Genomic DNA, 17026 nt, shown 5'->3' with positions numbered 1-17026 from the left:
TGTGATAAGTGGAAATTTATTAGACAAAATGAAGAAAATAAAACTTACAATACATAACAAAAATGAAAATTGGGGATATGGAGATTCTGTGTAGTAAAAAATTCATAGAGACACAAAGGGGACAATTGACCAAACTTTTTCTATTATTATTATTATTATTTTTTTTTTTTTTTTTGATCAGGACAAGATCAGGACAATTGATCAAACTTAAATAGTGTTATTTATATTTTATGTATTACTATTAATTGCATTCATATATTATCCTCATTTGTAAAAATTTTCAGAGCATTCAAGCCATATCTTAGTATCCTTAATGCCAATACCACCAGTATAAATGTACATATTTTATCCCATACCACCTGTACAAATGTACATATTCAAGTTTAGTGCTTGTATCTTCATCCAAGTATAATTAGGATCATTTCCCATGTTTCTAAAAAGTTCTTTAGCCACATCAATCGAAATGACTCTGTCATGAAGAAGAGCACTCCCTCTCACAGTCTCACTCAAAATGATTGTTTTAGTCAGTCATGAAAATATTTCTAGACTTCTAGTGGAGATTAGATCCTTTAAATTTCCTAGGGTACTTTATTAAATAAATTTTTTTAAATCTTAACTATTCTTTAATGATTTGATGGTCTAGATTCTGCCATGCCAGTATTCCACTAACAATAATCTTAATTATATGGGATAATTACACTTTACCCACTTGTGGTTTGCCTCTAATTTGATTTGCCTACCCGTGGTTTCAATTTTAACACTTTACCTACCTGTGATTCCCTCCGTTACTAATTCATAACCCATCTCTCCTTTAGCCGTTACTCTAACACATAATATGTCAAAAACAAAAGCTCAAACAGATCAAAACACTCCTCACTCCCAAACTTGAAGCTTGCCCAAGCAACAAATGAACCCAGAATCAAGAGAAAACAAACGGATTAAATACAAAAAATCAAAAATATAATTATTGCACAATGAAAAAAAAACCAAAATTTTTAAAAACCCCAGAAACCCAATTTGCAAAATCGAAATCCAAACCAACCTAAATCGCCAAATTTAACAAATTCACATAAATTTTACTTTATAAGGCGACTGTGGAACCTTCCGGGGAGCCTTGACCAGGCTATGATTAACCCCTTGAACGGCCTCATCGAATCCAAAAGGCAAAAGCGAGTGCATGGAGCAGCGCGTCTCGCTCTTGTACTGGAAAATATTTTGGCTAGGGGTGGATCTCTTATCGGGCATGGCTAGAAAAGCAACTCCGCCGGAGGTTTTGGGGCCGAAAAGAGCGGCATGTAGGAGCGTGGCATAGGCACTTGACGTGTCTTCTTGTCCCTCAGCTGTAGAGCTTGGCTTCGGCGAAACCAAGTCAAAAAGCGCAAAATTCGACCCGGATCTATTGGGTATGAACCGGTTGGAGTAGATCGTTCTCGAGGGACCTGTGTGGTGGCATCTAGGATTCTTGTTTTGATCTATTTTCTGGGTACTCAAAGTTTTCCCAAGAAAATCAAGATTTTCTTTCCAAATAAAGACTAAAAAAATGAAAAATCAAAACAAAATCACCTGAGGAGTTTCAATTTTTGTTGGCATGAGGAGTTTCAATTTTTGTTGTTTGAAGTTTTCTGGGTTTTCAACTTTTCTGGGTTTCTAGTTTTTGGACATAAGGAGTTTCAATTTTTGTTGTTTGAACTTTTCTAGGTTTTCAACTTTTCTGGGTTTCTAGTTTTTGGACATGAGGAACAGGAGATTTGATTTGATTTATTTGAACGTTGTTGAGTTAGATTAGGAGTTTTAATTTTTATCTAATTTTTCTCGTACGGCTTTATCATGCTTTCAGATGTATAATTAGTTTATTTGTGGTTGAGATGATAAGTTCAAATACAAGTTGAAGTTCTAAGAAATTGCATAATATTTTTTACCAATAGCACATTTTGATCTTGTTTTTTCTTGAATTTTTATGTGTTTTATGTTTTGGGAGGAGAGAGACATAAAAATGGTGCAAAAATACATATTTAACCTTCTTTTTAACAGAGGTGGGTAACAAAGCCTTAACGGAGGGAATCACAGGTGGGTAAAGTATCAAAATTGAAATCACGGGTAGACAAATCAAATTAGAGGCAAACCACAGGTGGGTAAAGTGTAATTATCCCTAATTGTATTGTTTGCAACATTATTTTATTATTTTAAGAATATTGTCAGTGGAATGCTGACATAACAAAATCTAGACCATTAAATCACTAAAGAGCGGTTAGAATTTAAGGAAATGTATTAGTAGAGTACCCTAGGAAATCTAGAGGATCTAAATCCCTTCTAGTGGGCCTTAATTAAATGCTGATTGTTTCAAAAGATGAGTAATTATTGAGTACTCCTGGAGTATCATAAATGCGTACTCCTCCTCTCACATAAATATGGATCCCACTAATTAAATTTATTGTGGGACTCACAATTCATGTGAGATGGGGGAGTATATATTTATGGTACTCTCAGAGCATTCAATAATTTTCCTCAAAAATCACCACACACCCTTAATGTGATGATCACTCCACAAGTATAAGTGCTTGTAGGGTGAAGGGGGTAAGGGCCAGAGTTCAAGTCTCCAAGAGAGAGTTTCACACATATATACATTTAGTTTTGACTAGAGTAGATATTCTATCTTCTTGTATCCAAAAAAAAAAAAAAAAAATTCCCTCAAAAGATACGTGCACATCCATGTGTGTTTAGATGTTAAAATTTGAATGCTTTGGCGTGTACTATTAAAGTGTAGTTAATTATTCTTTCAAAAGAATAACATTTTTTGAAGATATCAAACTTGGAGTGACTGTAAAGAAAGTGTGGTTAACCCCATAACTAGGTTTTATAATCCATTGGGCTCGCATTTCTTTGCTTTGAGGCTGCCTGTATTACTATTATCACATTTTTTTCCTGTTTGAGAACAGTACACCTATGGAAGGGACCAGAGAAAAAGAAAATTAAAATGGTAAAACTTATTATCAATTAGCACTAAACATAGGCATAAAATACTGTACAAAGCACACCATTCAAAAGAATATTTATAGCACTACTATTTTATGCCTGTAAAAAAAGGTTGGCAAAATGAAATAAGTCCTTCTAGGATTGCGCCATGTGTATCACAGATGATAAAAAATAGTACAGAAAAAGAAAGGAAAATGAAAAATAAAAAGCTTGATTTGTAAAAAGGCATATATTCTCCAACTTTTGATATGCCAAAGCATGTGGGTTTCTGCAATGGATTCCTGGAGCCAAATCTACTCACCTTTTGGGATATTTATTCAAAGAGTAAAAACTAATCCCCCACAGAAAATTTCCAATCTTTAGTTTGACTAAACTGCCCTTTGATTTGAACCTATAACTATACTTAACTGGCATTATAATATCTGGTAATTAACTTCAATATATATTAATAGCCAGTCTTATAATAAGTTAAAACAATCCAAATCACCAACTTTGGATTTTCACAATTTATTATATATCATGCTACAAGACAGAAATTTCAATATAACTTTTTTGAGTATAAAACATACTAAGTAGGGAATGAAGAAATAGCGATATCTCATCTGAACTACCAATAGGGTTTGTGAGGGAGTTGATTTGGAATTGGGTCACATGTCCATACCTAGAAATTTGGAATTTTACATCTGGGGGCTTGTTTGAATTGCACAAACAATTAATTTCAAAGTAAAAGACAAGCCAAGAAACAAACATACCCTTGGTGACAACATTTTGCTTTTCCCCAAACCCTTTCTATTTCATATGCCTATGGTCTCTTAGAAAAGTAGTATTATAATCGTTTTTACCTCTGAGAGAGAGAGAGAAAGAGAGAGGGAGGTGGGGGGTTTTTTGTATTGGAATCTTATAAGGCCTTGAAAGTTGAAGCTTTTGGTGAGTGTTGGAGAAGGAGAGAATATTCTTGGGCCACAATAGTGCAACAACAAAATTCCAAAGATTATATACTAAACAAGGTTATAAAGCAAGAACATCATTAGATTATGATTAAGGGGTAGGAAGAAAAGTCAGCCCACAAGGAGACGACTGCTCATACTTCCAAAAATTCACTGCCTTTGTCAGCTGGCTGTCTTTTAACATGTTCCCTTTCATAGTAATCTCAGTATTAGTGATCAAAATTAATTAACAACTCATTGGGCTTTCCAAGATTTTATATATCCTATTTCAAAACCATGTGACATCTATTTTCAATTGCTAAGAAAACACGAGACCAGTAATTTTCTTAAAATACCTTTCTTTTCTTACCCAGCCTAGCTCCCCCTCTCTTTTTCTTTTTTATAGGTCCAAACGTAGATTACTAAAAGTCTCTATACTTGGGCTAAAAATCAAAGCCTAAACCATTTTTTTAGTGTAATAGTTGAATTGATACTCTGGAGAGCGAAAAAGGGTTTTGAGATAGGGAAATGTACTCAGGCTAAAAATCATTGCCTAAACTTTTTTTTTTTCTTCCTCTTGCATGAATACTATTAACCCTAATTATTTTTTTGATGAATATGGATTTATAATAATTATTATTGACCCTAATTCTTAAATCATAATAATGATAAATTTATCTAGAGGGACAGGTAACATTGGGTTTGGTCTTACTTATCCTTTAGTTCCCAAGAGGAGAAGAATCTGTACTCCACGCCTAGGCTCCAAAAAAAGAAAACAATTTTAGCATGAATTCATGCATGAGCTGAACCCCAATCATTCACTTTGTAGGCCATGTTTCAAATGATGGATCCGTAGCATGTCAGCAAATAATCTGAAAAAAAATCCATCAAAGTACCAATGATAGATATAAAGAAAAAGCAAATGTTTAGCATCTACCATTCCAAAATGACCAACCGATCAAACTTTCCACATTTTATTCCTGCCTTAATATTCATGTAGAGGCTTTTTTTTTTTCTTTTTTTCTTTTTTAAGTTGTGGTTAGGATCCATGTGGAAGATAGAACTTCAATCACATGAAAATTCAATGTTCTAAATAATCCATTGGTTTTAATAATAACCATAATTGTAATGACTACTACTACTATGCTTCTTTTATTTTAAAAAAAAAAAGTGTGGGTAGGATCCCGCGTAGAACATAGAAATTCAATCACATAAAAATTCAATCTTTTAAATAATCCATTGATTAATAATAATAATTACTATTACTAATACTTAGTTAAAAGGCCAAGTGGGAAGCAGATCTAGTCGATATGTGACTTGGGGATGCCATAGTCATTCTGTCATCAGGATGATTATTCTCTTTAATGTGTTTGTTTCGTCGTTTCCTTTGGATTTTACTACATTGACAGTTGGGCACGTGCATGGATACACGTGCATGCAGATTTTAGAGACTGTGAAAGTATCAACTAGATGATAGATCTGGTCAATTATAATCTGAATAACCATGACCGTTTGATTCATCGGACATGGATGATAATGTAGTTGGCATATATCAATCTGCATAGGGAAATGCCTTAACTTCCACTTTGACTAAGCAGTAAACTGAAAAGATTTTTTCTTTTGTAGAAAATGAGGATTAAAGAATGTTGTGTGATTGGTTGGACACACTTTGCCAGTCACACTCACTCAGTCATGTTAAATTATCTTTTTGACAAACACACAATCCATTATATTGCTTTTTCTTGACTGAAATTGTGGAATAATTCATATTTTGTTAATGGAAATGCTTATATCACGCCTAGCAATATCATACCAAACTCGAATTAGGAAGCAGCAGAAAGTGCTCATTGATTTGCCATATCTTTATGGGTTTTTGGGTAGAGCTAGGCTTTGAGCTAGACTAAAGTAGCCATACCAATGTCATAACTTGCATTTCACCAGAGAAATTACTAGTCTTGTGGGAAGTGTGAGCTTCAGGGCCAAGTGTCAGGGGGAGATTACACACCTTGGGTTCCAATTAATTGATCACTTGATTTAAAAGTTTAGGGTTAATTGTTTGATCCAATTATATGTTGTATTAATTATTTTTCTTTTATATGAAATTTTATATTAATTTCTTTACTCACATGTGAGTCTTTGCTTCTTTGTTGGCTAAAGTATATCCTATTTAAAATTATACGAATCACTATTATAGCAAGATGTCACTAAATACAATTTAATAAAATCCAAGTGAATTAATTAATTAGATTTCTTTTTAATACAAGATAGAATTTTACTCTAGTCTAATCTAAGTATATATGTGTGTAAAGTTCCCTTTTGGAGATTTGAACCCTAGCCTTTACCCCCCACACCCCACAAACACTTATACTTGTGGAGTAACCATCGCACTAAAGGTGTGTCATGGTATTAATTAGATTCAATTACATGCAATAAGTATGGTAGTACAAACAAATCACCAACTAAATTAAATGCAGTGGAAAATAAATTTGACACAAGTGATTTGTTTACGAATGGGGAAAACCACCAAGGCAAAACCTCACCAGGTGAATTTAAAGTCACCACTCCCGAGAATTCACTATTATCAAAACAAGCAGTTACAAGTAAAAAGAATCCCAGTATCTAATACCAACCTACAATTAAATCCTTACCCTAATACCCAATTGGATTTGTAATGTAGCGACAATCTCTCCTTTCAATGCACGGCTCCTAGTACGTGACTAACCAATGATGCACGGATCCTAGTACGTGACTAACACACAAACTTGAGGAAGATGTTGGCTGCAAAGTTCTTCAGTTCATCGAACGATGAAGATTAAAAAACTCCTTGGTTACAAAACCCTTGGTGCAAAGATGCAGTAACTTCTAGAGAGAATATGATGAACTAGAGCAAATTGTTTCCAGTCACAATATGCATGTATTATCACTTTGCATCAAGTTGCATCATCTGTGACGACCCTTAAAATAATCCTTATATATGTCTAGGGTTGTGAGAAAAGAAACCCTATACAAATACACATGGATATGCGTAAAATCAAATCTAGAAATTCTAATTTCATAATTCTCGACAGATACAGCTTTTGTCGAGATGCTGTCGAGCTACATCATTAAACCTCGATGGATATGATTCTGTCAAGTTATCTGTTGAGCTTTAATGAATAACACTTCTTCACTTGTTTCTTGGACAAATTTGCGTGACTTTAATATTAAACTTGAACACCTGTTTCTTGAAGTACTAAACCCATCCTAGATCTACCCAATTATAAGTAAAGTGCGTTTTGTCAAATGATTAACCAATATACATAACATATGTCTCTAACAATTTCACATATATCCTAACAATAGGTATCATAATTTTCTATATGTGAACCCTCCTTTTTCTACAAGAAAAATCTTCAGTTGGACCCATGCGAAGAGAAGGGTTTTGGAGAGGAGAAGGTTATATTATTATATAACCGATAAGAATTGTTTCAAATTCCTATTTAGATTTGATTTTCTTATTGACTTTCTTTAAAATGAAAAGATTTTTCTTTGATGTGGAAGTAAATGAGTTTTGGTATGATAGGAAAAAGTATTCCTTGTAAATAAGTAATTGGGCATTTATTGTTCACCAAGGAATAAAATTGAAACCTTATAATAATAGAAATGTTACGAAAGGTTTGATGGTCTTGACCCAATTGTTCTCCTGCATGATCAGAGGATAAGACTCTTAGAAGTGCATTAGCTAGCAAATTTCTTCAAAAAGTAGTTTGATAAACTTTTTGGGGTTGAAAGATACTCATGTTTGCCAGTTTAGAGTTCATCCTTGTTTGTATAACAGAGTTATTGGCTATATTGGGCATTTAAGATTGTGAGTTAGTTTGTATTTGTGAGAGATTTTGTTTTGTTTGTTTGGAGGCTTCTAAGCTACTGTTGTTCATGAGAGTCAATGAGTTTGGCTTGTGAGGTTCAATTGAGAGTGATTACAATTCATATATTGATAATGGAGTTTGGTGGCATTGCTCATGAGTGTAGGTATGAAGTTGGTCAAACCATGTTAAATATAATTGTCGCGTATGTATGTTTTTATTTCTTGTTCAAGCAAATGGCTTTCACTAGCTCCAAATTGTAACAAACTGGTATTGGAGCTTAATGTTTGATCTTGGTGAAGTTCAAGAAAAGATTATGTGTAGTGCACCTCAAAATTGGTTTGAGATGTGAACACAAATTGAGTAGTCATGAAAACGACAGTTGTAGTCTTCAAGGATATATAGCTTGCTAGTATCAAGGTGGAGCTAAAATAAAGAAGGAAGATTTTCTTGATGGAATTTGAATCACAATAGAGGTTTGATTGAAATTATATCAAATTACTATTTGAATCTGGTTTTCATCTTGGGTTTCCTTGGAGTAGAAGAAATGTTTTCCAGTATGGAAGATAAGGAGTTTTCTAGGAATGGAAAGAAAATTTATTTCTCATTAAAAAGTAATCAAAATTTTCCCTGTCCATTAAGCAATAAAATAAAATGTTATAAATTAAAGTATTGCAAAGCGTTTTGTGGATTTGGCTCAAAGATCCTTTCACATGAGGAGAGAAGAAGACTCTTAAAAAAAACTTATGGAGTTTCTTCAAAGAATAAATTGATAGATTTTTTGGGGTTGAAAGATACTCGCATTTGTGAGTTAATAGTTTGTAATTTTTTGTGTGCGAGAGTTATTGGGTGTATTGAGACTATGGCATTGTGAGGTTCAAGTGATAGTGGTTATAATCCATATCATTGTAAATAGATTTCCATTGGCATTGCATGTACATATTATAGGCATGGAAATGACTGAACTATACTAAGTATCATTGTCATGTGTGGACACTTTTTTTTTCTTCTTATTTTTTATAATTTGTGTAAATGCATCTTTACTAGCTTCAATACAAAACAAATTTCGTTTTAACTTGGGGGAGTTAAAATTAAGTCAATTCTTTGTGGAAATATTGTCTCTTGGGTATTAGTATAGAAAGCAACATAAAGTAGTGTGAGATAAAACTACCTTCACTTGTTCTCATTACTTTGTAAATTTTTGCAATTTGTACTTGAATTCCTTTTGTACTTGCTTGTTTAGTTAATTCAATAGCCTTTTTGTACGTTTTTAGACCTCTTAAAATACAAGTTGATTAACCTAGATATTTAGCCAAGTGATTACTTAAATAAATTATTCAAAAATTAGGTTAATACCAGTATATCATATTATGTAAACAATGCAGAAAATAAATAACACAACGATATGATAATCCAGGAAAACCAAACCGGTAAAAAACCTGAGAAGAATTTAACCTAGTTATCCTCAAGGTAAAACAGATCCACTATAAAAGAATTGAAGTTTTACAATAGCGACTTAGGCCACTAACATCTTATTGCCCCTCGAGTGGAAAACTTACTACCACGACTACGTGACAGCTCCGAGTTCACGGACTACTTCTTTCTTAAATTCACAACAACCACAAGTACTCCCACTTGTGTTTTTCTTTAAACTCTTTATGCAGTAACTGAAGCGATCACCAAGCTTTCGACATTAATCTTGATCTTGATAACCCTAAGTGTGTATGAAGGCAAACACCTCTAGATCTCACAAGAGATTCACACACACAGCATAACCACACACTGCAAATGTGGCTAGGGTTTTTCCTTTTATACTTAAGGCAAAACATAAAACCCTATACATCATATGGGCTTGGGTTGAGTTGAAAAAAATCTACAAAAAAACATTTTGCACGAGTTTCAATTGATCGAGTTTTGCAGAAAGTGAATAGTAATTTTATGCAATTACTTGATTCCATCTTCACAATAAACATACTTTGAGCAGCCTAAATCTAGACTCTAAGTTTTGATCATGGTTTGCCAACATTACATATTGAAGTTCTAAAACATTTAGATCCTAAATCCTTAGAACCTAACAATTTTTCATTGCTTTTCGAAATGAAACCCTATTCTTTAATCCTTTCACATGAGGAGAGGAGAAGACTCTCAAAAGAAAAGTATTGAGTTTCTTCAAAGAATAAATTGATAGATTTTTTGGGGTTGAAAGATGCTCGCATTTGTGAGTTAATAGTTTGTAATTTTGTGTGTGTGAGAGTTATTGGGTGAATTGAGACTATGGTAATGTGAGGTACAAGTGATAGTGGTTATAATCCATATCATTGAAAATAGATTTCCGTTGGCATTGCATGTACATATTATAGGTGTGGAAATGACTGAATAAGTATTGTTGTCATGTGTGGATGCTTATTATTATTTTTTATTTGTATGAATGCGTCTTTACTAGCTTCAATACAAAACATAATTTCATTTTAACTTGAGGGAGTTAAAATTAAGTCAAGTCCTTGTGGAAATATTGTCTCTTGGGTATTAGTATACAAAGCCGCATAAAGTAGTGTGAGATAACACTACTTTCACTCGTTCTCATTATTTTGTAAATTTTCATATTTCAGATCCTCTCACCAAAGGTGGAAAAGGGAAAAAATGTTGGGTTTAAATAGCTCGTGAATAGAATAAATTAAACTAGAATGTCATAATTGGTTGAGTTAGTATTGTTTAATATATATCTTATTGCAGTTGATAGTATCTTCTGTCTCCGTCTCATGGAATGCGCCCCTCACAAGCATGATTCATGAAATCTATATACTTGTAAGAGTCGTGCCTCTTGAGATGGGTCCATAAAATAATTTTTCCTATGATAGATGACGGTGAAATTAAAGAAATTTTATTTACTCAATAGGAAACACAACTATTACACAGGATGGCCTAAGCTTCCTTTGAAATATCATGTACGGTTTCTTCGTGAAATCAAACTAAACAAACAGGCATTAATAAATGGTGATTGGATGAGTGTGGATTAGAAAATTGGGAAAACAAAAAGCAAACAAATTATGGGATAATCATTCCAAATAGAAAAGCATTGGAACTAGCTTTTCTCCCGACCTGATGATATGTGTCATCATGCACCTTTTCTCATATCAACCTCCTCTAGCTTACCCCCTCAGTCCCTGCCAACTTTAACTTTTCACCGCCTCCCACAACATAATTGTATTTTATTCCACCTAAAAAGTAGATAATTAAAATGACTGCAAACATATTTTATATTGAGAGAGAGAAAGAAAGAGAGAGAGAGAGATCCAATCTAGCATATATGATCAGCTTGTGTAGTTAGGGTTGAGAGTACTTGAGACCACAGGAAACTAACTCACTCTCTCTGGGTTTACTCTTAATTCAGTTACAAATTAATACTCACTTAATTTGTTGTCCTTAACTTTTATTCTGGGTTACTCATAGATAGAGTACCAAACCGAGAAGAAAAAGCTTAGGATGCTAGAAAATATGGCTGAAGAAGCACTTCCAAATGGTTTTGTCGAAAACCCAATTGCTGGATCTAATCCTCCTGCTTCAAAGAAGAAGAGAAACCAACCAGGCAACCCAGGCAAGTTTCTCTCTTCAAATCTACTTACCTTTTACAATTTTTTTTCTCTCTCTCACTCTTTCTTTATGGTATTGGGTATATTCAAAGTAATTAAAGTTTATCAAATGTTGATTCCTTGACACAGATCCTGAAGCTGAAGTTATAGCTTTATCGCCAAAGACCCTCATGGCCACCAACAGATTCTTGTGTGAAATTTGCGGGAAAGGTTTCCAAAGAGATCAAAATTTGCAACTCCACCGGAGGGGACATAACCTTCCATGGAAGCTCAAGCAGAGGACCAGCAAGGAAATAAGGAAGCGTGTTTATGTGTGTCCCGAAAAGAGCTGTGTTCACCACCACGCTTCTAGGGCTCTTGGAGACCTAACTGGTATAAAGAAACACTTTTGCCGAAAACATGGAGAGAAGAAGTGGAAGTGTGAGAAGTGCGCAAAGAGATATGCTGTGCAGTCAGATTGGAAAGCTCACTCCAAGACCTGTGGCACTAGGGAGTACAAATGTGACTGTGGGACAATATTTTCAAGGTAATTATTGCTTCTTTTTTTTTTTGGTTGGGTAGATTTTATTGTGCTATATATATATTGAGACTGAAATTTTTTGCAAAAGTAGTAATAGGGTCAGTAGTCTGAGGAAGATAATTGAGGCAAATAAAGGTTCAATAAAATAATACTTGTGGTTGTAATATCTTTGTCTCTGTGTGTGAGATATAGATCATCATCAATTTCTTCATGCAACAGTAGTCTCAAACACCTCAACGAAGGAAAACAAGAAAGCAAATGAAGCGTGAAAGTGATTTTTGTGGTTGTTGTATATCCTTGTCTGAACCTCTCTCTCTCTCTCTCTCTCTCACAGACACACACACACATGACACATGAGGGAAAAGAGAAGGGGCCCTAGTGAAGACAAAGAACTTGTTAGAAAGACAAATATGAGCGATATTCGTCCTCTAATGAATTTATCTTCTTACATAAAATTTCTCATATGGAATTCATTATCTTAAGCATCCCACTATATTTGTCACTTCTGTCGCTGGTTATGCTTTTGTAATTTTTTCTCTCTCCCCAATAATTAGTCGGTGGTTCCAATAATTTCGATACCAATGTAGACAAATTTGATCTAACTTACTGTATTTCCAAATACAATTTTTTTCATATGAAATTTATTACATTTCTTCTATTTTGTATGATTATTCTATGCTTTAGTTTTATTCATGCCTCTCTTTATTTTTATATCATTATTCTTGAAATTAAATTAATCTTTTGTAAAAAAAATTTGTGAGCAGGCGAGATAGCTTCATCACTCATAGGGCCTTCTGCGATGCCTTAGCTGAAGAAACAGCTAGACTGAATGCAGCCTCCAATATGAGCAACGCAGTGGCCAACAATATCAACTATCATTTCATGCCGACTCCACTAGGGCCTAGCATGGCACAACATTTCTCTTCTATTTTCAAGCCAATCTCAAGTAATGAAGAAGCAATCAATCAAACTACACGAGGACTATCCCTATGGATGGGCCAAGGATCATCCCAAGGCCAGGAATCAATAGGGAATAACAATCTCCATGGGATTCATCAACTTGGGTCAGTGAGTTCAGGGACAATATTTGGTGATCCACTAGTTTCATGCTCAAATCCTCCACCATCAGATTATCAGCTAAATTGGGTGTTTGGAACTAAGCTCTCTTCGAGTAATGCCGAAGAGCTAACTGCAAGCAATTCACTTCCATTAACAGATGTGAAGGAAGCTGGAACTCAGCTTCTTAGTGTTCCTTCCTTGTACAGCACACAACACCAGTCTCATCAAACACCTTCAGCAAACATGTCGGCCACGGCTTTATTACAAAAGGCTGCACAAATTGGCGTAACCACAACTGACCCATCATTCCTTGGGAGCTTTGGGTTGAAGTGCAGTGATAGCCAAGTTCGAGATGGGAACAAATTGTGTGGAGTACTGTATGGTACTTCAAATCCAATACTCAGTACTAATATTGGAAATGATGTAGAAAACTCGGCAGGTGATCTATTGCAGGTACACCCTGCAAAACGCAGGCACACGATGAATGAAGAAAGCGGTGGTGGAGGTCAAACTAGGGACTTTCTGGGTGTGGGAGTACAAACCATTTGCCACCCTTCATCAATCAATGGTTGGATTTGATCCTAAGGGAATAAGTTCATGGATTGCAATGGAAAGCAAAGTTGATAATAAAGTGAAGTTTGGAGTTGGAAAAGAGATTTATTAAGTAATTGGTAACTTTGCAGGGAAGGAAAAGGTGGGCATTGAGTGCTTGATGGGGGCTAAAAGTTTTTTGCTTAGAATACTATTGAAGAGTTGAAGAAGGGAGATCCATGCATATTCTCTTGAACCCTGAAAGCTGATCCCTTTTGAAAATATGGTGACTTTTAATTTTGATTAAAGGGGGGGGTGGAGTAGTGGGGGAAAAGCAAGAGCCCCTTTTGGACCCATTATTGCATTGTTTCACATCTGTTATGGTTATTTCTTGTCAAACTGGACTTAAAAGAGAATTTCCAGTGAAAAAAGCTTGATTCTAGTACATATAGGCTTTAGCCTATTGCTTAAAATAAACTATTGTAGCTTTTTTTTTTTTTTTTCTTTTTTTGAGAAGCAACTATTGTAGCTTTTCAATCGCCCATCCATGAATACTTGTACTATATAACAAGATTAGCTATAATACATGCAAAATATGGGACAGAAGATAATTAAAATTTTTGTATAATCCCCACCATAATGTGATCTTATCTTTTGTTCAACTCTTTCATTTTTAATTGATTTCAAATATGCGTACTTGCTCCCATAAAAAATAAAAAATAAAAAAATGCATACTTACATTCTTCAATTGAAGAGTACCAAGTTATCTCAAATCACATCTAACAACAATAAAATTAGGTATAGTTTGCGAGCATTTAACTAGGGGATATGGAGCTGGCTCATTCATGTTATGTATTAATTGTTGGATCTAACGTGTAAAATCACTTCTTTGGTCTCTTCTTCTTCTTCTTCTTGTTTTATTTATTTATTTATTTATTATTTTTTTCCCACTAGTTTTTAAATTTTTTTTATGGTATATTTTCATTGTGCGTTTAGAACGCATGTTTTTTTTTTTTTTTTCTTTTTTTAATTTATAATGTTTAGAATATATATTTTCGGTTGATGTGACCCTCTTCTCCTTCACAATAGGTTTTATCAGCCCTTTGCATGAGAATCATACCAATCAAGAAATGAAAAGGCAAAATAAGGATAAAAAAGAAAAAGAAAAAAAAGGAAAAAGAGAAAAAGAAACCATGTTGTACCAGTCTCTTTGACTTTGTTTTACTTTTGGTTACATGATGGAATATGGGTGTTTAGTGGTGTGTAGTACAAGTTTCGAAAGAGTTGTGCACACCACAAACTCTTGAGCACAACTTAAAGTTAGCGTGCGTTTGCCTAACGCATTTTTGTGTTTTGTGTTTTAAATTCTGGGTCTTATGGTACTGTTCACGTATCAGTTAACTTGTGAAAATGCAGCAATAAATTTGCTACAGTGTTTTATATTTTAAAAACTATTTTACTATAGTGTTTTCAGTTTTCAGTAAAATAAGCAGTATCCAAATAGACCTTTAATGTTATTGCTCATAATAATATTGCTCTAACAGTTTTTTTTTTTTCCTCAATAATTTGATAGCCACAATGAAAATGGAAGATTTAAATTCTTTATATTTCTAATGAAAATATCAAAATGGTCAATTAGTTGAGTTACAAAACTTATAAAGGAAATATTTTTATATCCTCAAACTTGGTTTTTTTTTCATAGTTCCAAGAGGTAGATGGATTTATTTCCCCACCTTTGTAACTTCTTATTCTTCCTTTTTTGTTTATTTATTTTTTTGGTTTAATGAAAAATATTATTCAGAAAAAGAAACTACTCTTGAGCACATAAGAAGTTTTTAAGTCCTAAACCTTGATGTGCCATGATCCGTTTATATCGTGTATCATTTATGTATAGGTAGGATGTCTTGGGAAAAGAAAAAAATTGTCATCAAGTGTTTGTCGTGTTATCCTCGTGTTTATGTTTCCCACGTCAACTATTGTCAAAAAAACACAATGGGGGACCTTCAGGATTGCCAAAAACCTACAAAAGAGAACAAGGGGATAAGGGTTTTATCTCCTGGCTTATTTAGGGTGACCCCAATCTGACCCATAATGGATTTTTTTTTTTTTTTTAATTTTAGGAACGATCCATAATGGATTTTGTTCATATTTCTTGTCTCCTTGCACATGTTTACAAAGCTTAAATTACTTAAATTTATTTAGTTATCTCTTACATATTATAGAAAACTCAGTGTAAGGACACTTTTTGCAGGCCAAGCTCAAAGTGTGTGGGATATTGGTCCAGTGAGCCCAGTACAATAAATTTGTAGAGAGTGGGTTAAAGAACTAGGTTTTAATGAATTGGACAATGGCTTGAATAGATTTAGAAGATGGTCAAGTAAGAACAAGGAATACAGAACAAAATGAATTCACTGTTCAAGGAGGTTATTTTTCACATAAATCAATTAAACAAAGTACAGGTACAATTTTGATTGCTATAGTATTCAGTTTCTGTTTTTCCGATCCACTCTTCATGGGAGGTCTCTTACATTATATATCTCCCTCAGGACTATCTTGATCCTACACTTGTTGATCATTTGAGCTTTCACTTGAGTACCTGTCCCATCGGACACCCTCTTTAGCTTTCTGTGAGTTGTGGTTGTCAAGGCAGCACTGTTTAGAGGTCTTCTCTACATAAATGTAGCTAGGAAAGTAGCTGCAGAGTATTCAATGCAGTGGTAGCAGCTTTTTCTTGGATATTTTGGATTCCCCTCCTTTTCGTATGTTCATGATGCACGTCTCTATCACTAGAAGGTCACTTTGATCATTGGAAAACATATTTGAGCTGTACTTATCGTATCCGAGGAGATATTCCTTCTCAAATAACCTTCCTATTTGCATCTTGCTCATTAAATCCTGAGCCTGAACCGTTCTTTACCATTTGTTCCTCCTCAGACCACCCACGCTCTCGGACAAGGTCCAAGGCCCAATATATAATTTGGGCCCTTAATCCTACAATAGCTCCTCAAAACTTCGGTTTTTTCCTTTTATTCGAGAAAACTGGGGTTTTGAATTTTTAAGAGCTAATTCTACTTTATCCTTTGATTTACACGTGTGGGAGTGCCGTATTACGCGCCCCATAATTGCCGCTGACGCTTCAAAGTCCGCAAGGCGCCATTAATTGCTCCAGGTTGCACTCTATTTCCCAGATCTAACAATGAGGCGCAAATCCAACAGTTGATCTTTTTCTTGAAATTTTGAGCGGGATAACTCCCACTCATTTTCACCATCTATATAAAGCCTTGAGAGAAATCATTCACCCCTCATTTTACGAATTTTCAAGCTCTCCAAAGATCTCAAGCACTCCGACTCACTAAAACTCCACACTCCTAAGTTTCCTTAACTCTTTTCCTTTAGAAATTCCTAAAAGATAAAAGATTTTTCTAAAGGTTCAGGATTTAATACACTTGTTTTCGTAAGTATCTATCTCTTTAAACTTTCTTTTTCCTCTCAGCCAACCTCCTCGGCCATCTTTCTTTTTTAGAAAACTTCCTTCGTGTCACCTACGTTTGCTTAGATGGGTATATTTAAGCACTTAGTAGA

The 17026-nt window shown here is 34.3% G+C and overlaps 1 protein-coding gene across 1 annotated transcript; it reads left to right on the top strand.

The window, feature by feature from the left end:
- The first annotated feature begins 11006 nt into the window (after window positions 1-11006).
- LOC126695616 (zinc finger protein MAGPIE) lies at window positions 11007-14072 on the top strand. Its single transcript, XM_050392438.1, has 3 exons — window positions 11007-11339; window positions 11464-11860; window positions 12619-14072. The coding sequence occupies exons 1-3, from the start codon at window positions 11228-11230 to the stop codon at window positions 13490-13492; spliced, it is 1383 nt and encodes a 460-aa protein (XP_050248395.1). The 5' UTR covers window positions 11007-11227; the 3' UTR covers window positions 13493-14072.
- The last annotated feature ends 2954 nt before the right edge of the window (window positions 14073-17026 follow it).

Source organism: Quercus robur, chromosome 8, assembly GCF_932294415.1.
Source record: "Quercus robur chromosome 8, dhQueRobu3.1, whole genome shotgun sequence".
NCBI classification, from domain to species: domain Eukaryota; kingdom Viridiplantae; phylum Streptophyta; class Magnoliopsida; order Fagales; family Fagaceae; genus Quercus; species Quercus robur.
The sequence above is the reverse complement of the archived record's forward strand: the minus strand, read 5'-3'. Positions and strand labels throughout refer to the sequence as shown.